Source organism: Arachis duranensis, chromosome 3 (genome assembly GCF_000817695.3).
Source record: "Arachis duranensis cultivar V14167 chromosome 3, aradu.V14167.gnm2.J7QH, whole genome shotgun sequence".
NCBI lineage: Eukaryota > Viridiplantae > Streptophyta > Magnoliopsida > Fabales > Fabaceae > Arachis > Arachis duranensis.
The window spans coordinates 2913287-2934568 of record NC_029774.3 but is presented as its reverse complement, the minus strand read 5'-3'; the positions used below and the strand labels follow the sequence as shown (position 1 = coordinate 2934568).

Below are 21282 nucleotides of genomic sequence, written 5' to 3'. Positions count from 1 at the left end.
GCTTTCTTGTTAAAAAAATATTTTTTTAAAAGATATTTTTTAATAAATAAAATTTAATACATATAATCGATTAGATGATGCTATTTTTGTTATAATTAGGCGAGACAAATTAATTTGACCAAAAAAATAATGAATCAAATCTTAAACTAGTCTAAATTAATATTATTTTTCATAAAAAATAACTATAATATTATTACTATAGAAAATGACTAAAATATTCCTATTATATATATTAATTTTAATAATTTCAAATTCTAATCTTTTACTTCTCTATTGTCATAGGTTAGGATTTAGAGTTTTTGATATATATATATATATAGAAATATTTTAATCATTTTTTATAATAAGGGTATTGTAGTTATTTTTTTATAAAAAATAATATTAATTTAGATCGTTCAAAATTTGATTCACTATTTTTCTGATCAAATTAATTTATCTGAGTTAATTTTGATAAAAATAACACACAATTTAATCAATTTTATGTATTAAATTTTAATTAATAAAAAATATTTTTAAAAAAGACGTTTCACATGTTTTTATTTGAGTGTGACCATAAAAATAATAATAGAGATCACTGGGAGATACATGCCCTCTTTGGTTAAGGAACTAATCTTTTTGTAAAGTGTTTTATTTATTTCTCTTATTCATTTATTTATTTTTCTTGATGATCATACTCATAACTTTCCAGCTCTGAGACTCTCAGTTGCTCACTGTTTTTCCTTAGTGGCCCTATTTGCCATTCACTGTTTCCACGTATAAATAAGAACTATATCTTCCATACATATACACAGTTCTTTCTTCTCCTTTAATTTAATTATCAGAATGCATGCATTAATAGTCTAATGCACCTTGCGAGTTATGACAATGGACAAGGTTGGATGATTTATATAGTGGTAATATAAATTTTCCCAAGATTTTAGCAGACATTGAGGATGCCCTCGGGGATCTGCTACCGAAATCTCCAACATCACACTCAACAAATTTTTTTGATTTCGGGTATACATTAGAAACAAGGGACCCTCTCTTTTCTTTCTCATAATTAACAAAGTACGAGTTTCGCAATTATAAAATTTTGTATCTTAATAACATTATAATACACAAAAATCAATAACAGAGAGGTTGGGGGTTCTTTGGGGGATTAATAAACAGAGAATCCATTTTATGATAGTAATAATTTGAAATATATTATTAGTGCTAGCTAATCAACTTGCACTTTTACACATGTTCGTGTATATATATATATTCAAAGCATTGCCTATTACAAAATAATAGATAACTTTTTTAGTTTTATATTCTAATTATATATGCCATTTTCGGGATAATGATAACGCAAGAGTCTAATGCATTTGCTAATTTGGCAATGCATGAATAGATATTTCATAATTGTACAAAAAAGAATTGGTAATACACTAAAATATAGTTAGGTATTCTATATTCATTAATATATTATTTATATATAAAATCCAATAACTTTTTACAAAAACATATATACAAGTTCCTTTTTAAGTATGTAGAATATCATATTAGATTCACTTGTTGCACTTTTTCCATCACTGATGCTATCCGCAATACTTCGATATAGATGTGAATCGGATCATATATACCGCTATATTTATTTGTATTTAATTTATAATTTAGTCTGATTCGTAAGATGATCCGAATATTTGTATTTGTAAATTTAATCTGTATATCCACATATTTATAACAAATAATAAATAAATAAATAATATATATTGTATTTATATTTTATTTAAATTAATAATTATTATGATCAAATCGAGCATAAGAAGTATAGATATTAAATTCGATAGACAGTACTGTACACACACTAAAAAGTATAAACGCATACATCCTTGAAAAAAAAATTAAATTAAAGTTATCAATTACTATTTGAAATAAAATTACTAAATTTTGTCACTATAAATTAAAGATAATAGCATTTTTTTTCCGTGACTAATAGCATTTCCTGTTTAAAAGGGAAAGAAATGACCAAAAATGTATGTGACTTGTGAGATTGTATTTGATTTTGATAATAGAATAAGATAAGATACTGAAAAATTGAGAATAGAATATAAAAGATAGAAATACAAAATTAGTATTTTTATATTTTATTTAGTAATAAACTGAATATAAGATGAGAAAAATTCGCATGTTATATAAATTGAAAATTAAAAATTATTAAATAATTTAGTATATTTGACTTAATTATCATCTAATGATTTTCAAGTATCAATTTCATATAAAAATAATTCTATATGAGTTTTTATAATATAAAATAAAACACACAATAAAAAGTTTAAATTTATTTTATTTTTTCATACAAAATAAAAAAATTAAATGATAAAAGATTAATAGTGATAATAAAAGAAAATAAAAAAAATTATATCTCTACTCAGTGTTTCGGCAATATAAAATATATTAATTCAATATTTTAAAATATAATGATTAAATATTTTGTTATTATAAATAAAGGCAGTCTAAATTATCAAATAATTGACAAAATTACTTTTAAAAATTTTTAATAATAAAAGGACAATTTACATAAATAAAATGAATGAAAAAAAACCTTTACGCAAATACAATATTGAGAAACTACAGACAAAAATGCAACAATCTCAATTATATATAATCCGCAACACCCTAACGTGAATTCTAAATACACGTAATTCGCTACACTCTGTCGCGGATTACGCTGAGAACCTGACATCACAGTTTATGACCAAATGTGCAGAAAGTATAATCCACTACACCTTGTAATGAATTATGAGGAGAGTGACTCGCTATAGCAGAAAGTATAATCCACTACACCTTGTAATGAATTATGAGGAGAGTGACTCGCTATAAAAACTGCGTGAGGCTGTAGTGGATTTCATTTGAGTATAGTGGGAAAGAAACTTAGAGAGAGACAATAGAGAAAAGGGAGAGGATATTATTAGAGCAGTGGAACAATGGAAGATGAACGACAGTTGTACTAGCTCGACAGCGTTGCTCACGTAGCCAGAACCATCAATGAAGATGTAAGTCTCTTTATTTTCTTTCAATTGGATAATAACTGTATATTTTATTTAATATTAAGGAAGTTATTTATTAATTAGAAAGATAGAGATTTAATTTAAGTTTGGGTTTAAAAATCAAAATTTGAAATTTAAAATTTAAAATTAAATGTAGAGAATTTGGAATTTAAGTTGTGGATGATAAATTAGTAATTTTAAAACCTAGGTAGTTTAAGACTTGAAACATAAGTTATGGTTTGGTGATGTCATTGTTAGAAATTAAGCCGATGTTCTTTATTTATGAATATGCAGCCAACCTGATGTATTTATAGTATCCGTAGGCAACAAAATATGCCGTTACATGATAGGATCATACCTTACTTGGAGAGGGCTGGGTTGTACCACCTGGCTAGGTTGAACGTGCATTGGTTTTGGTTGGATGAGCCTTTGGTCAGTGCATTTATCGAGAGGTGGCGGCCTGAAACCCACATTTTTCATATGCCATTTGGAGAGTGTACTATCACGCTCCAGGATGTGGCATATCAGCTGGGGCTACCCATGGATGGCCAAGTTGTTTCTGAGTGCATGACTGACTTCCACCTGCACATTGAGGAGACCGGCATGGGAGTGGTTCCAGGAGTTATTTGGTGAGCTTTCAGGAGTTATTTGGACGATCAGCTGGCTGGACCACAGTTCTATGTGGATTTCGCCAGAGATCATACGAGGTGACGACGTTCATTAGTACCAGAGTCCGATTCCAGGCCACAGCCAGCAGATGTGCCGTCCCAGGTTCCTGAGTCCCAGCTCCCGGTCGACTTGAATGAGCCCGCAGGCAGCCCGTACGACCCTTGGTTCGGCATGGGGGACGTCGCCATCTGCATTTGGAGCTGGGTTACAAAATGCTCCACCCGGAGATCGGCGAGCGACTAGAGTGAGGTGTCCGACTCGATGTGGCACAGGCTCGCACCTACTTGCTCCATTCGGGGCCGACCATGATGATGATGGTGACCAGCAGTAGCGCCTATTGTGTTAGTTCCGACTGTTATCATTGTATGGATTATGACTTATTTATTTTCTGTTAGTTTTAACGACTTGTGACAGTTATCTTTGTATGATTTATGTACTTAACTTATTTTGTGTTAGTGTTAATGCCTGGTGACTATTATTTTTGTATGACTTATTACTTATGACGATTACATTTTGTATCAATTCGTGCATTTTGCATCATGGGTGGTTATTATCACAAAGGTATTCTTTGTTTTTTTTATAGTGAGTCACTCTCCTCATAATTCGCTACAGGGTGTAGCAGATTATGCTTTCTACATATTTGGTCATAAACCAGTGTAGCGGTTTATGTGATGTCAGGTTCTCAGCGTAATCCGCGATAGAGTGTAGCGAATTACGTGTATTTAGAATCTGCGTTAAAGTGTCACGGGTCATGAATTACATATAATTGAGATTGTTGCATTTTCATTTACAGTTTTCCAATGTTGTATTTACATAAAGATTTTTTTCACGCATTTTATTTATGTAAATTGTTTTAATAAAAATATTTTAAAACATGATAAATAATTAAATATTAAAAAAATATAATTTCCTCTTTAAAAAATACTTTTCATTTTGATTTGCTGTAGAAGGAAGCAATAATTTTTAGATATGTATTGGGTTTAGCGAAACAGCGTCTGAAAAGAAAGGCGCACACGCATGTGTGATAATCCTTTTCGGTGCCTTTTTGAGTTTTGCATGGAATTGAAAGTAAACAGAGGAAATGTCATGTTTATGAATAATAGAAAAAAAGGGCAAAACAGCAGTGCCTTTTGAAGATAGTAGCATCAATGCCTTAATAAAAACATATCAAATTAATTTCTATCTGGTGAAAATTGATTAAATAAAATATATATTATAAAATAATTTATAAATTATTGTCTTAAAATTTTAGGTCAAAACTTCATTTAATTAATTGATTGAATATTTTTTAGGTGTATTGAAAATGATTTTTTTTATTTTTTTCAATAATATTATTAAGTATAATTTTTAATTATATAACATCTTTTTACATATAACTTTTTCTTAATCTCATTTAAAAAGTATATAATAAAAAATAATATTTGATAATATTACTTGTAAAAAAAAATTGAGATCATAGAGAAAGTCATGTGATGTGACAACAATTATTTCCAATAGCATGCATGCTTCCCCATCCTAGCAGGCCTAGAGCTACACAACATGAAGAGATTTTTAATGGAAGGAGAGGGGGGAAAAGCTTTCCGAAACTAAAAAGATAAGACTTTTGCAGAAGTACCCGGGCGTGGACATCAGATAAGAATAATAATTGTTAAACTAGTTTGAGAAATAACATTTTAAGTCCAATACTTTTTTCCTTAATAAATTTTAAAAGGCAAATCAGTCTTTAAATTTTTATTTTGTTAGTCAAATTACTTTTCACATTAAATTGTTTATTTATATAAAAAAATTGATATAAAAATTTACAAAATTTTTAAGGATTATTAGAGATGACAATTAATAGGATAGGATAAAATTTCGATCTAACTATAATCTTATCCATGGGTTTATTTTTTCACTAAAATTCAATCCTAACTCTATGTACCCTCAATTTGTGGGTATCCGACCTTATTTGCAGATCATAAAAAATGTAATATTTAATAATATGATAAAATCTTAGAGTTATAATTTAGTATTTATATATTACTAAACAGATTTAACTTTTATATAAACAAAAATGTTAAATCTGCAACTGAATATTTTAATTTAATAGTTAAAGACTTTTATATGAACGAAAGATTCTTAATTCGCAACGAATTAGATTGGTAATCCTATTTGATTGGATTAGATACCCGCAGATAAAGATGTTGTTCTAAAGATTATTAATTTTTTTATTAAATAATAATAGACATGGATTTGTCTATTTTTTTAATCAAAATTTGATATAAAAATTAATATATCTAATAGAATAAAAAATTAATTTAATAATTAAATTGTGTAACTAACAATTCTTTTAGGATTGATTTGATATATTACCTAACTAGTTTTTATTTTTTAGATTTTGGTTTTAGTCTCTCTCTCCCTCTCTTGAAAGCCTTTTTTCATGGTGAGCTCATGTATTCACCAGAATGGAAAGACACTTCTTAACAAAATTTTTCTTTTTAATAGTAAATGACTAATAACCAATTCCTTAATGGAGTAGTACATTATTGACCTAAACCAAATTTTTCAAGTTACAAGCCCAAAACCAAATTTCATGCCACAACCGCAAACTTAACCCAAAAATATTGTTACTAATAAAAATAGGAGAAAATGTCAAATAGGTCTTTCACTTTTTGTAGATAAACATTTAAGTTCTAAAAAATTTGAAGATATATTTAAGTTTTTATTTTTTTTTTAATTTGGACACTTTGAATTCTCATATTCATTTAGGTCTGTCAGACCTAACAAAAAAATCAAACGTGACTTTTATTGTACTGACCTGGTTGATATGGATGCACACGTACAAAAATTTTTGAATAGAATAAATTAGACTCAAAAATAGATGTGTCCAAATTTTAAAATGGTCAAATTCTCAAAGACTTAAATGTCAACGAATCAAAAAATAGGATCAATTTGTCATATATTTTATTGATCTATTCTAACTGAACTAAAAATAACTGTGAACAAACACAAGGGCAATTTGGACAATTTGGTACATGAGACACAAGTGTAGATTATGCGTTTGTCCCTTTGTCTTGTTGGTCATTTAGCTGGAGATTATTGTTTGGTAGGTCTCATTGATACTTAACCTGTTTGCATTCAACATTATTGTCAGTTGCTCACGTTTTAAGCCATGCTTCAACCAAATCATTAATCGCAAATTTAAAATTTCATGTCACGTATCTTAGAGTACGTTTGATTTGAATTTGTCACATTTATCATTTATGACATTGCTGACAAATGAAAAGATACAGAAAATGCAAGTTACACATTTAATCAAAAGAATCCAGATTTACTTGCAAACCGTATTTGACTTTAAAGATAATAAGACAACAAAATAATGAAATATGTAACCTTTCACCATAAAACAAAAACCAATTTACTCATACTATTCACACTTCAATTGATTGATATTTTCTAATGATGGTTTATCACATGGTAACTGGTACATTCTAAATAGTAAATACAAAAAAGCATAAAAATTACTATGATGCTGCTTCAATCTCATAATATCTATAAGACTATTATAATTTATAAGTTATAACTCTACCTTGCAATGATAATCTTATGAAAACTTATTAAGGGGATTCCTACAAGGGAGAGATTGCTATGCTTCATGCTAATTTTAGACCCTACCAACAGGGGAGTGTGGTGGATAAGAGACATAACTTGCAGGAATGTCCTCCAATTTACCAAAAGCCTTAAGTTCCTCATTTTGCACCAATAGTGTTGTTTCCCTTGGAATTTTACCTTCAATGGAGCTTCTTGATCCTGAAAGCTCATATGGCACTGGCATCTTACTCTTCATCAATGCTATGCAGATGGAGAATGCTTGCAAAAGTGAGAGTGATGAATCAAATGCCACTGAATACATTCCATGCTTCAAGGGGGTCAAACTGAATGCGGACCGGTGCTCTTGTTCGTTCCCCTGTGGTTAGCAAGAAAAAGACATTGAAAACGTTGTAGAAAGACAAACTTAAATCATAAAGGTTAGCTCATAAACTCAACTTAACTCATAACAAGTGAACTTGAGAATTTGATAAGCTTATTAAGTACCTGGAGGAAGAGTTCAAGTTTATCTGCAAAATAAGCCTTGGATGATTTTGGTTTTTTTCTGGCTTGATTTTCATTAGAAAGGATTTTAAGTTGGCAGGCCAAATCCCAGCCACCGCAGTCACATGATCCGCCGGATCTCCAGCGCTCGATCAAAGACGAAGGCCCACCTTTACTAGGAAGACTATGAACCCCACTTGGAAGCAAAACTGTTGCATGGACAGGATCCTGATGTGCATCATTGATGAAACTGATAGATTTAGGTGTTTTGAGAACAATGGCAGCAAGCTCGTCATTCGGCTGATAATCGGTGACTTGATCATCTCCCTGCACTAACTTCACTGAAACCAGAACAAACTCTTTCATGTTATAGGAGTCCAAATTGTCTCCATGTTTGTCAGATACCTTCATTTGGGCAACAGCATGAGAAATGTAGTCAGAGCCTTTGTTTTTTCCTGCTTGAATCATCCAACTTCCATTCTTCTTCTTAGCCTCCCTAAAGGTGTAAAAAGTGTAGATACAGTTGCATTCATCTTCTCCTGAGGAGCTTAAGTTCTTCACTGTCGCTGCAAGAATGTTTCTGTCAGTGTTGTCCACACCAAATGTGAAAAGAGGCATGCCATTCCTCACAGCAATTCTAAGAAAAGCTTGAGTTGCTGATGCGACGTGATGCTTGTCCTTCGAGGAATCAATGGCATTAGCTGAGCTATAATCCCTGTCTAATGCTTTGTCTGCCTTTTGACTGGAAAGATTCCCATTAACCGAGATATAATTCTTGTTCGTTGATACCGAATCCTTCTGAGCTAAATCCATCGAAGGACGGCTTTTAGCTGTCTTTGGTTTCAGCAATGGATCCAGTAACCTCCTCAATGGGCTTGATTTTCTTCTGCCTGCATCACAAGCTTTATCATCGCCTAAAGTGTTTGATCTAACATAGCCCCTCACATCTTGCATGTTTGATTTAAGAGCTGGTGTGGAGCTCAAATGCGACATGTGCCCAGCCTCTTTAGAGGTAGAACCTTTGCTTGTATGGCCAATGTTGAGGCTTAATCGACGAAAAGGTGAAGAGCTTCTTGACTTTTCAGGCATTACTTTTGGGTCTGATCCCTGGTGAGGCTCATTTGCAGATGAAGTGGAGCCTATGGTTGGCTTCTTTTCTTCGGTCTTACTAACTCTGGATGGACTTATGCTCATCTTGACCGACATGGGTGATGAGAAAGTAGATAAGGGTGATGAGAAAGTTGAAGCAGGAACTTTGATACTTTCCAGATCTGTCGAACTGAAACCTGATCCTTGATACTGAGAATTATTGTCATAGCTAAGTTCATCTGGTAAAGGACAGGAGTGCGGAACATCATAATCAAATTCTTTGTGGTAAAACTCCCTAGGCTTTTCTGAAAAGCTCATTCGACTAAACTTTTCAGACAAGGATGTATGCATATCAGGGACAGCACAATGACTCTTTCGAGCAACTTCTCTAGGAAAATGAGGAACTGGCTCACTTTTCCTGAGTGCACCTTGTACAACAGCATCAATGTTTGGTCTTCTCAAAGTTTCTGATCTTTTCTCCAATCCACCATCTTGAATGCTTACTCCCATCCTACCCCCACACAATGCTGCCTCATACATTCGATCATTCGGAAAGATGTCACTTTCTTTACTAACAAATTGACCCAAGTATTTCCTGTCGCAACCTTTCAGTCTGTTACTAGGCTTGTTCCAAGCAAGATAACCATCTGTGTTAACATATCTGCTCTGTGCATCTGGATTGCCATGGCGACCTGTAAAATTCTGACGTTTTCCGACACTTTGTCTAGAGGATTTGATGGCTTCAGAGTGGCTTTGCATTGGAGATGCCATGAAATGAGCTTGTAGTGAAGGGTTGTTTTTTCTTTGACCAGAAGCACAATGACTGTTACCTCTGTTAGAAGAACAAGATAACCGATCTGTCGAAACAGAAGAGGATGCATTACTAGATGTAGAAGTTCTGCTGCCACTTTTATGAGACACATATTTATGGCTGTACTGCCATTGTTCTAGACGGGTCCAATCAAGAACGCCAACATTCAACACTTTCTCCCTATTCTTCTTCCCCCTCTCCAGATAACCTGGCAAATTCGACATGTACTTAACCAGCTCATCATCATCATCGCTTTCCCTTCCACGGTTCCCATGCTTGAGGTGACTCCATGTGCTGTCTTCCTCATTTCTGATAACTTCATGACAAGGATGATATGGAGACTCCTCTGACTTCAACTGGTCAAAAAGCTTTCTACTCATGGCTGTAGTAGATAGTTTCTGAAATTTGTCTTCAGATTTGACAACAATCCATCAGCTGCAAAAATTACTTGACCTCCAGCCCCTAAACACTCTACCACCTTCGTCACTTCGAAAGAGATAGCAGTTGAGAAAAAAAATGTAGCTTGTCACTCTGCATCACAACTGTATTATACTTGAAGAATCAAACTTCTAATAGTAACAAATATATCAAGCTAACTCAATTATTGCATGCTAAGAATGGGAACAATACATCAGGAGTGTCTAACTCTAACATGAACCAAGAGCAAAACCAATAATTAATGCCATTTGTCATAACAGCATCAACTTAGATTCATGGCATTAAAGTAGATCTAAAACATGAAAGCATAATGCCTGAGACAGAGAATCTATGAGCTAAGAAAGCATAATAAATGTCCAATAAAAATCCTTTTCCTGACAACTGTTGAAACCAAGGAGTAAAGATAATGTCTCAACTATAGCCATCTGCACTGAATTGATGCATACACTACATAAGTCTTTGGTCTTTGAATTGATGATGATAATATGATAACACGTGACTGAAGTGGACTTAACATAGCTTAAGATGAGAGAAAAGCCAGATGCAAGAGTAAAAGAAATGAATTGCACTAAGAGAATAGGTAAGTTTAAGTATGGTATGGAGGAAAGTGAAATCACAAAGCCACAACCAAGTGGTAAGAGAAGTGGTCCATATAAATCAAACAAGGCAAATCACAATGTTGAAAATATAAAGAAAAATCAGAGATAAGGCAAAAGGACCCGTCTTGATCCAAATCAAATTCCCCTGCCACAACTCTGCAAGAGACAAAGATCCACAGCTAGAGCTAGCTATTACACTCTTCAAAGTTCAAAATCATATTACACAACACTACTAGGCCCTCATTATTCTCAAAGGACAGAATTGCACATGCCCATAAAAACATTTCCACAATACTACTAATAATAAACTAACTAATACTAACAACAATAAAAAATAAGAAAAAAAAACGGTGCCTTTCTTTTGAAGGCATAGAAACATAGAAAAGAGGCAAGTTGAGATTTTGAAGGAGAGAATGCGTACCAGAGAGGGAGTGAGTATGGAGAATGGAGAGAAGGTGAGAGCTTTGGAGGAGAAGGAAGGAGTAGTGTCGGTGTTGCAAAAGGACATAGCATCCAACAAAAGAGTAATAATGGAGAATGCTAATAATGAGAATGCATATACCAAAGTGAAAGGACTCAACCCTTTTCTCTTTTTTCCTTCTTCTTCTTCTTCACACTCACTCAGAGGGTTCAGAGTGTTAAGTTTATAGACCACAAAAAAGGGGGCTTTCAGAGAATATCACCTGCTACAAGACACTGAGCTTTCAGACGCGTTCACACACTCATCATAAATAAACAATGAGAGAGAAGAGAGAGAAGTGTTTTTGCTATTTTTATTTGTCGTTTAAGTCCATAGAAGAAAAAGAAAGAAGCATTGAACATGTGAGTGTGTGTGTATCTGGTAATACAAATGCACTGAAAATGTACAAGAGAAGTAGCTGTAAGCCTGTAATGTAACATGTGTGAGACTGAGAAGAGGGAAGTGGGGTCAGATGGCTTCAGATCAATCCCAAGGTTGAAACAAAAGGGTGGTTTGCTTTCTAAATTACATTTATTGTTTCTGTTTTTTAATTTATTTACGTACCTTTGTGAAATTAATGGTCAATATTTTATTTTTTATTTTTATTTTTTTTACTAGCTTTTTCCAAAATTTAAAAAGTACACCATTACATTACATATATATTAAAAATAACTCAATTATATAAAAATATGTAAAATAATTCATATAATTTATACATAATACATAATAAAAAAAATATAAGATTCCGTTAGAAAATTAACTTAGAGTATAGTCAATTATAACTAACTAATTAAAAAATATGCTAGTTACATAAAAAAGAATAAAACTTTCCACTATTCCTATTTTTTAATATTTTAAAACTAAAATAAAAAATTAACTGAATTGATTTATATTATAATTCATTTCCTAGAATTTTTCAAAAGCATATCTTTGATTTATACTTTTATCTTAAATAATAATTTTTGTTAGTTATAAATACAAAATATATAACGTAAAGATAAACTCAAAGAGATTTTTTCAGTTTCTTTTTTCTAATAGAAATACAAAAATAAATAAAAAACTGAAAAAAGGATATTTTGAATAAGGATAAAATATAAATAATTGATTCTGTTTTAATCACATAAATCTACAAAATTTTGTCATTTCAAATAAAAGATATAAAAATTTATATCTATATTTTTATATTTATGTTTCAATATCCCAAAATATATTTACTTTGTTAATATCAATGATACATGTGAGAATTGAGATAAGAAATCAAATATCTTAAAATTAGAGTCCACGCTACTTGTGGACTAAGATTATTTAAAATAAAAAATTAATTATTTTTAAATTAAAATAATAAATACATATTTTATAAAAATTACAAATTTAATAATAATTAAATTTTTACTTGATCATTTTCTTAAATTTTTCATTTAAGATAATCTAAATTTGTTGTGTTTAAAGCACAAATTTATTACCTTATATCTTAATTTTTAGATATTTTATTTAAACATAAATTTTTATGTTTAATTCTTATTTCTTTCTGTAAAAAAGTGAAAAATTTGTACAGTATGATTTTTTATTATTTATTATTTTTTCATTTTTTTTTATCCCATCTAAAAAATATAAGGTAAAAAAAACATATTTTACTAAATAATTGACAAAACAAAATCAGAAAATTCATTTCGGAACTCATACGGTGAGAAAGAGAGAGAGTATGTATTTCGGGCCCCACTTGAACCCACATTTTATTGGGTTGCCTTTGTGGAAAGTGTTATTTAAAATAATGGTGGGCCCGTTCTGCCAAAGATGGGCTTAAATGGGACCCACTTAAGTATTCCATCCTATGTATGGGCCGTTCGATTGGACTGCAGTTGGCCCACAAGGGATAAATCGTCGTTTATAAGTGTCCTTATTCAGATGAATTATTCAATTCAATTATGTTCCTTTTTATCTCTTTATTTTCCATTTTCATTTTTTCTCCGGTTTTGATAATTTCGTATTTGCCTTTTCTTGCTTCCGATTTGGATTCTTCTGTTCTTTGACGTTCGGCGTAGGCAATGGCAGAGGTGGTGCTGGCTTCCATTTTCATATTTGGACGTAAATAACCTCTATTATCTTTTCTATTTTTTATTTCTAGGTACACAACTCCCAATTGAGTTTAATAATTCTAAAAATATATATTATCCGAAGAGAAACACGACACAAAACTATTCACTTGTGATGTGTACTTATGTTTTAGCATATTACGAGGTTCTTCCATGCTGTATAATCGTCATAAACCGTGTTAAATTTAATTAGAATTTGTTTTATTTAATAAAATAATTTTTTTTATATTTTTAGTCTTAGAATTTACTAAAACAATAAAAATTAAGATATTGTTCGTATATTTAGCAAACTCACTAAGCAAGTAATTCGAAATCTCACTTTTTCTAAATGAATGAACTAGAGTTGATATCAATAAAAACATTCTGATGATTCAATGAGTAAAATATTATTTTATTATAATACTTGAAAATTTATTCTTTATTTATAGGATAGAAAAAACTTTTAATTACAGTGATACATTGGTATTTTAGTAATTTTTAACTGTTAATTTTAATCATAAAAAATATATAATTAAGATCAATGATTAAAATTCATTTAAATATCAATAATATACTAATATACCGAGTCACCAAAAAAAATATACTAATATATTATTATGAGGACAACCTTATCCTCATAATGGTATTGCTCCTTTATGAAGTGTTAATAGATATTAAATAATAATTATATAATTTTATGATTGACTGTTTAGTGTTTTTATACATGTTTTTTAGTCTTGGGTTTAGTATAGTTGTATAGGACAAATATATTTTAATTTTATATTTAAATAATATTACACATCTAAATTTTGTTATAAATCAAGTTCAACTAAATTAAATAATAAAATTTAAAATAATATTAATTATAACTGATTTTTATTATATTAAATCAACTTAATTAAAATTAGTTAATAAAAAGATTTGGATATATAATATTATTCTAGTTAATAAAACCCTAAAAGCACAAACTAACAAATAGAGTCTTAATGTCGCTATCTCCTGAACACTTAGCTCAAACCTACTAAGTAAGTAAAAATATATAATATGTTAGATAATGGAAAGTAAGTAAGTAAAAATATAGAATAGGACCAAACTTGCACTTTTGTTGTTCGAAGTAAAATCATCTAAAGTACTGTTAATTAAATAATTAAAGGGAAGAAAAGTATATTCTCCTATCGAGGGAGCGCTTGACAATTGAGATCAATGTTGTCATTATTATGCTACTAAGGAGCACAAAATCGAAACCGAAAGCGAATAAGAGTAACATATATACATATAGCTAGGGCCATATGAAACAGAGGAGATACTTAAAGAAAAGCAATGGATGATAAGATTATTGAAGGGTTTAATTATACGATGAATAAAAGGTGAGGGTTTAAAGCCGGACATCATTATTACCAATAAGATCCAAACGCTGTAATGATGGTACTTGCACTTGCTTAATCAGCCACTTTTTTATGCCAATTGTGACCATGCTTCTCACCAACTCTTCGCACATTATAATATATTAATTATTTTTGTCTAACTAATACTAATTCGTCCTTCTTTGGCTCATACAATTATACATGGAATGTTTGGTAATAAAACGTTACTGAAATTTGAACATGTGAGATGTGCATAATACTGATATTAAGGCATAATCTTAATTTTAACAAAACGAACTAACGTCTTGGCATCAACAATATTTTTCAAGCGCAAATAATAATTTATTTTGCTCTTACTCGTCTCCAGATCAAAGATGTATTTGTATTTAATTCAAGACATAAGGTAATCCTAATTGTTATCCTTAATCCCTAATTCTAATTATTAATTTCTTTGTTGACAGTTGTCATTACCATGTTAACAAGACTACAAGAGTTAACAATGTCTGAAATTTGACTCCTTGTCTGTGGCACATGCATGCCGTACACCAAACCTCTATATTATACGTAAAAAAAATAAGTTGTTAAGTAACAAAATAATAGACAATAATCTGAACGAATTAAGATATTCTAAAAGGAGTTAAGTAACATAATAATGAATAATAATCTAAACGGATTAAGATTTTTTAAAGTGAAGAGTTAAGTAACACAATAATAAACAATAATTTGAATGAACCTGAGTTAAGTAACACAATAATCTATGAATAGATCAATATTCTCTAAAATAAGGAATTAATCACTCTTAAATTAAGATAATAGAATATATATTTTATAAAAATTACAAAATTAATGATAATTATACTCTACTATTTTTTCACTTTAAAAAATTCAAATTAATCTGAATTATAGTAGTTAAGGAAAGAAAAAAAAAAAAGAACAGGTAAATATAATAATGGCTAGTAGATTCTACTTTACTATAAAATCTAATAGATATGACATAATAAAAGTGTACTAGCCAGTGGGTAGCGGCAGCCTCAGATGTCTGGTCTGGACTCCAATTATTGAGAGCATATTGCACAATGATTCAGGTCAAGAACTTCTCCATGACTAGCTACGAGGTGGCCAATAAGGCATCATCTTTCATATGATCGATGATGATGAGTGATGACTATGGTCATTTTTATTTAATCATAGAATGATAACCCTAGCTATGCCATAATAATAGTTAATCATATTTTTACTATTAATTTACATCCGGGTTGCCTTTTAATTATATGATTCACATATTAAGAAATAATATATGCTCAGAACTCAGAAATCAGAATCGCATCCTACCCTTCATTGACTTATTGCCCTCCTCCACATGTGCTGCATTATTCTCCCGTCATAATTATTTTTTCTTTTTGGACAGGGTTAATGGAATATGGGCTCAGAAGCCCAACAAGGTGCACTTGAGTAAAAAAACAAATGTTCCTATGGGCCTAATCCAACAAAGCAAAAACAAGACCAACATTCCAAAAAATAAAAAAAAATGAAGCAGCAGTAGGTTCTAGATCCATGAAATGACAAAATTGCCCTTCCGTATCCAATGGTAAAGGTGGTGCATTCTGGAACATTCTGAGTCGGTGAGTGAGGATAGATTAAAGGGTCTGAAAGTGTGAAGAGTGATGAGTTAACAGAGTGGGTTGAGGATGTCGATAGTGCCAATCAAGCAGGATGGTGAGGGCGAGGGGTCTAACTCTTTGGTTGATGCATTCTTGGGTTCCCGTATGGAGCTGTGGGACCCCTTCCACTTCATGCCCGCCCCGTTCTCCAACATGTTGTCGGGTTTGGGACTCGGGTCATCGGTGAACACCCGCTTGGACTGGAGAGAGAATTCGAAGGCACACGTGTGGAAGGTGGTGCTACCTGGGTTCACGGATGAGGACGTTCTGGTTGAGCTCCAAGACGAGAGGGTGCTTCAGGTGAGCGTGGAGAGCGGCAAGTTCATGAGCAGATTCAAGGTACCTGATGACGCTAACCTTGAGCAACTCAAGGCCAATATGCACAACGGGGTTCTGCTTATCACTGTTCCCAAGTATCAACAAGCCTCCAACATTAGGGTCGTTGAGATTGAAGGCTCTGATTGATTCCCTGTTTGCTTGCTTATCACTGTATGTTAAGAATGTATACCATATGTGTGCGGTTTAACTAATGTATGTATGAAATGTTAGTGTTTACCAGTTAGTTACTGTTCAGTGAGTTGCAAGAGGTATTAGCTTATTAGAGGTTATATATTAGGGTATGAGTGAATTATGAGATTTTGGGTTTGATCTCCTTACGGTTATTTATAGTAGATATTGTAAGTTGTAACATTAAGAGCAACTAAACTCATAAGGTCAACTAGTCACCAAAAAAAAAACTCATAAGGTCAACTAATTATTATTACCCTTAGAATCTGAAATAATTCTTCTTAACCATTAATCCGAATCTTTGGGAGTATTTGAGCCTTGTTCCTGGCCTAGAGAAATAATTCCTAACAGCTCCATCGCCTGCCGTTCTTGTTGGGAAGAATGAATGTAGCGATTCCTTCAACGTTCGTCTTAACTCTTGCGGATGGTGCTCTCAGCATGCAACAATTGAGTATTTAACTGCTTCCTATACATTTCAAGTAAACTATATGGCAACTTGTTGAGTTGTTGGGCTAGATTTGTTAGGTTGTTTTTGTACCAAGTATCATTCAAACAACTAACAATAATTTCAATAATCAACCAAGACTTTACAACATTAGATTAAAAAAAAAAACCACAAAACTAGAACTTCATTGAACCTACCAGTGGAAAAAGTGTGTCAAATTAAAGGATATAGTGGAGATCAGACTTGGAGGACGGTGAAGTAGCTACATATCTAGTGAGGTGAGGGAAGAAGGGAAAGGAAGTTCTAACTATTTATGTTGTCCCATTCTATCGATTTAAACTTTTTAAATTAGTGATTTTATAATATAATATTAGAATTTAAATATTTTTTTCAAAAAAAATTATGATTTTATAATATAATATTAAAATTTAAATATTTATAATTTTATAATATAATATTAAAATTTAAATATTTTTTTCAAAAAAAAATTACACATAAATAATTATATCTCGAACAACATAATTCGAATGAATCTGCCTACCCCTATATACTTTACTTACACATGCTATGGTATAGGTGGGCCGTGCCCATTATTAATGTGACACTATTTTCTCATTTACGTTTGGTCAAATTAAATAGGAATTAGGAATTAGGAAATCACAAATAGGCATATCATACAATGTTTAGGAATTAGGAAATCATATCATTACGATTCTCGTAATCTTAATCCCCTAATCCATTGCATATATAAACACAAGAAATGTCTTAATTACATTGGATGAGGAAAAAAATCGGTTATAAGCTTCTACATGGTATCGAATTACATATTTTTTAAAGTGAAAATTCACATGAAATCAATTTTATATGAAGCTGATATTTAAAAGCTTTTAAATAAAAATTTAGTCAAATCAATCAAATTAGCTAATAGTTCTTAGATATTAATTTCATATGAAGTTGACTACACGTGAATTTTCACCATTTTTGAATCATGAAACGTGTTTAATTAATTTAAAATATAAAAACACGCACAAATATATATTACTAATGAAGAAAAGTTTTTCATAATGAAAAAGTCTTGCACTGTTTTATTATCAATGCAAAAAATATTTAGGGTTAATCTTCACGTAAATATTTATACACCTTTAAATTAACTTTCTAAATTTTAATATTAAAATAACCATTTGTACATTAATAAAATGAACATTCGATATATCTATTATTTACATTGTTTAATATTTTCATTGTTCACCTATACTTTTTTTTTTTTTAAAACCTAAAAAACACGACTGTGTCTAAAGAACCAACAAAAGAACATTCTAGTATGCAAAACAATGTTATACATTATCATGAGCTACACCGTGGAAAAGAAGAGGTAGTGTACTGTAGAGTGAGGCCATGACTATGACGAGTTATGATTATTATGTTGTGCAGAAGAATTAGAAGAAGACACGACGATAGCATGAACAATTCCATTTAAAGCATCATTATCTCTAACACTTATCTTAATTTTATCCTTCATCAACCCCGCTTTCTCTCTCATTAACTTTCCTTCCTCACTCACCATCATTCTCCTCACCGCACCTTCCACCTCATCCCTCTTTATTCTCATCTCCGAGCATTCTATTCCCACCTTCCATACATTACTCACCAACCTTGCATTCACCCTCTGGTCTCCGAAGCACGGCTGACACATCATCGGAACCCCAAAGCACATGCTCTCCAGCGTCGAATTCCATCCACAGTGGCTCCAGAACCCTCCCACTGCTCTATGCGCCAGAACTTCTCTCTGCGGTGCCCATGTTACTATTCTACCCTTCTTTCTCGTCGCACTTTTCACTTCTTCCGGAATTGACTCTATCGTTTCTGGTCTTATCACCCATAGAAACCTTTGTTCGCTGTTTGTTAAGCCGTATGCCACTTCAATTAGTTCCTTCTCTTCCCAGCTTGCTATGCTTCCTAAACTCACATACAGAACTGAACATGGCTCTTGTTCGTTCAGCCATGTTATGCAGCTATAGTCTTCTTTCATGAGGCTTGTTGAACAATTATTATTCTTCTCTTGTGTTTCTGATGACGCCATACACATATGTAAGGGTCCTATGGAAAACACACCAACTTTGTAGAGTTTTCGGAGTTTTTGGAGCGATGAAGATTCAAGGAATTCAATGGTGTTGAAGATGACACCTAATGATGGTTTCACTGAGAGTGATTCAGTTACTTGTTTCACCATGATATCAGTTGCAGATTCTCCCAAATTAAAAATTGGTAGATCTTTGAATCGTAGAGGTTCAAGTCCTTCCACCATCTCCATACTAGAATCTGTCAACAAAATTTCTAGCCAGTTAAGGATTTTTGTTCAACTTGAAATCAACACATTTATATAAACATGTTTAATTCATAAATATACGCTTATTACTTGTTACTTATAATTTCATTCCTAATACATATTTCAAAAATATTTACAAGTGATTATATTTTATTATTTAAAAACTATATTAAAGAAGCAATTATAGTATATATTTCTAAAATTATGCACATATTATTACTCTAAAAATAGATACATATTTCTATTTTGTTTTCCTTTTTGGTAACTACCACTTCGTGTGAATAGCTGCAATCTCATACTTTCTAGTTTCGGTTGTACAATATTGACTTTGCCATATAGCTCATTAGTATTCAATTTTGCTAAAAGGCACAAAAAAAATAAACTAACTTTACATATTTAAAATTTTAAAAATTACAATTTCAAGCTTTATATTAAATTTGCTATTTTTTTATTGTCCACTTAAATGGAATTGTTGTTGAAGTTAATTGAAATAAAACTTTTAATTTTTTAATTTCGAATAAAATATTCTTATATTAAATAAACAATATAGCAAAACTCATAAAATAATATTATGACATAGCCTTTATTTAAGTTTGAGTCAACATGTAAAATACGTCTTTATTTCGTATGTTAAAACATGTAACATAATAAATAACATAATTATTCATCTTTGTTTGATATATATATATAATTAATTAATTTTCAACTATTGAAAATAAGAATTAATTGCTTTTAAAACACTCATTAAATATATTCCAAAAATTTGAAAGAATTTCTCGTTAGAGCAAAGAATTAATTAAGATGATATATACTCTTAACATAATTAATTATATAGAACACACATAAACAAACTCTAGCTTTAATTTAATTATCATTGAAGCATGCATGCACATAATATATAAATTGCATACCTTGTAAGGGAAGATATCCGTTTCTTTGTAGCAAAGATAACCAATGGTAAGAGAGATAATTAGTAGCACATGTGGTTCTGAAGAGTATGGTAGGAAGGTTGAGTTCTCTAGCCACAGAATCAATGAAGTGCATTAAGCCATCATAGATAACACATGAAATCTTCTCTTCCTTGATGATCCTAACCAAAACCTCCTTAAGCGGTGTGACACAATTGGTGTTGAGGTGTGAAGAAATATGAATAAAGTTCTTGGAAGAAACGGTGTATGAATCGGGTAAACCGTCATGAAAGGGTACAAAAGTAAAATCAGGGTGGTTAGTTGGGTCAGGGGAATTGAATTTGGTGTGTACTACAGTGATGGAGAAGCCCTTAGAATAAAGAATAGTGGCTAATTGAAGCATAGGTGTCATGTGGCCTTGAAGGGGTGGTGGAATCACAATTAAGCGGTGATTTGATGCCATTATCATGAATCTTTGATTGACAGATGTATAAGGTTGTAGTGGAGATTATATTGAAGTGAAGATTCATTCAAAGAAATTCAGTAAGCACAAGGCATAAGGTATGTGCAGAACTTATAAGGGGTGCTTTGATGCCATTATAGCTTTTTTCTTTGAGATTGACGTGGTTCTATTTTTTGTTAATTTCTAGAATCTCCTTAAAAAGAAGTCTCATCTTTGTTAATCCCAAGATGCTAGGCATAAGGTATGCGCCTTTGACATTATTGGACTCATCATCATATAGTCAATGATTTACAGCGCCCATAAGTTAGAGTGCATTGAATTCATCGTTTAATAAACATAATACACTAATAATTTTAGTCTTTTATTCAAGTATAGTAAAATTCACCAT

The 21282-nt window shown here is 31.3% G+C and overlaps 4 protein-coding genes across 4 annotated transcripts in view; 2 read left to right on the top strand and 2 right to left on the bottom strand.

Annotated features, from left to right (window-relative positions):
• Positions 1 to 7066: 7066 nt before the first annotated feature.
• Positions 7067 to 11580, bottom strand: LOC107476806 (uncharacterized). The gene is made up of 3 exons (XM_016096715.3): positions 11110 to 11580; positions 7755 to 10193; positions 7067 to 7626 (listed from the first exon to the last, which is right to left on the bottom strand). Exons 2-3 carry the CDS (start codon positions 10029 to 10031, stop codon positions 7324 to 7326), a joined length of 2580 nt encoding a protein of 859 aa, XP_015952201.1. The 5' UTR covers positions 10032 to 10193; positions 11110 to 11580; the 3' UTR covers positions 7067 to 7323.
• A 4619-nt stretch (positions 11581 to 16199) lies between these two features.
• LOC107476807 (18.5 kDa class I heat shock protein) lies at positions 16200 to 16812 on the top strand. Its single transcript, XM_016096716.3, has one exon. It carries the CDS (start codon positions 16273 to 16275, stop codon positions 16708 to 16710), a length of 438 nt encoding a protein of 145 aa, XP_015952202.1. The 5' UTR covers positions 16200 to 16272; the 3' UTR covers positions 16711 to 16812.
• A 1604-nt stretch (positions 16813 to 18416) lies between these two features.
• On the bottom strand, positions 18417 to 21245 carry LOC107477144 (UDP-glucose iridoid glucosyltransferase). The gene is made up of 2 exons (XM_016097108.3): positions 20435 to 21245; positions 18417 to 19516 (listed from the first exon to the last, which is right to left on the bottom strand). The coding sequence occupies exons 1-2, from the start codon at positions 20898 to 20900 to the stop codon at positions 18597 to 18599; spliced, it is 1386 nt and encodes a 461-aa protein (XP_015952594.1). The 5' UTR covers positions 20901 to 21245; the 3' UTR covers positions 18417 to 18596.
• Positions 20864 to 21282, top strand: part of LOC127745649 (uncharacterized) — a 5056-nt gene continuing 4637 nt past the window's right edge. Inside the window, exons 1-2 of the mRNA XM_052258753.1 lie at positions 20864 to 20992; positions 21082 to 21135. The gene's annotated coding sequence lies outside the window, so the exon portion shown is untranslated. The remainder of the gene's footprint in view (positions 20993 to 21081; positions 21136 to 21282) is intronic.

Excerpts from the sequence above, each read along its gene's own strand:
- LOC107476806 (XM_016096715.3), bottom strand. The coding sequence starts at position 10,031 with ATGAGTAGAAAGCTTTTTGACCAGTTGAAGTCAGAGGAGTCTCCATAT. Across the intron at positions 7,627-7,754 it reads AACTTGAACTCTTCCTCCAG|GGGAACGAACAAGAGCACCG; the intron begins GTACTTAATAAG and ends TGCTAACCACAG.
- LOC107476807 (XM_016096716.3), top strand. The coding sequence starts at position 16,273 with ATGTCGATAGTGCCAATCAAGCAGGATGGTGAGGGCGAGGGGTCTAAC.
- LOC107477144 (XM_016097108.3), bottom strand. The coding sequence starts at position 20,900 with ATGATAATGGCATCAAATCACCGCTTAATTGTGATTCCACCACCCCTT. Across the intron at positions 19,517-20,434 it reads CGGATATCTTCCCTTACAAG|ATTCTAGTATGGAGATGGTG; the intron begins GTATGCAATTTA and ends TTTTGTTGACAG.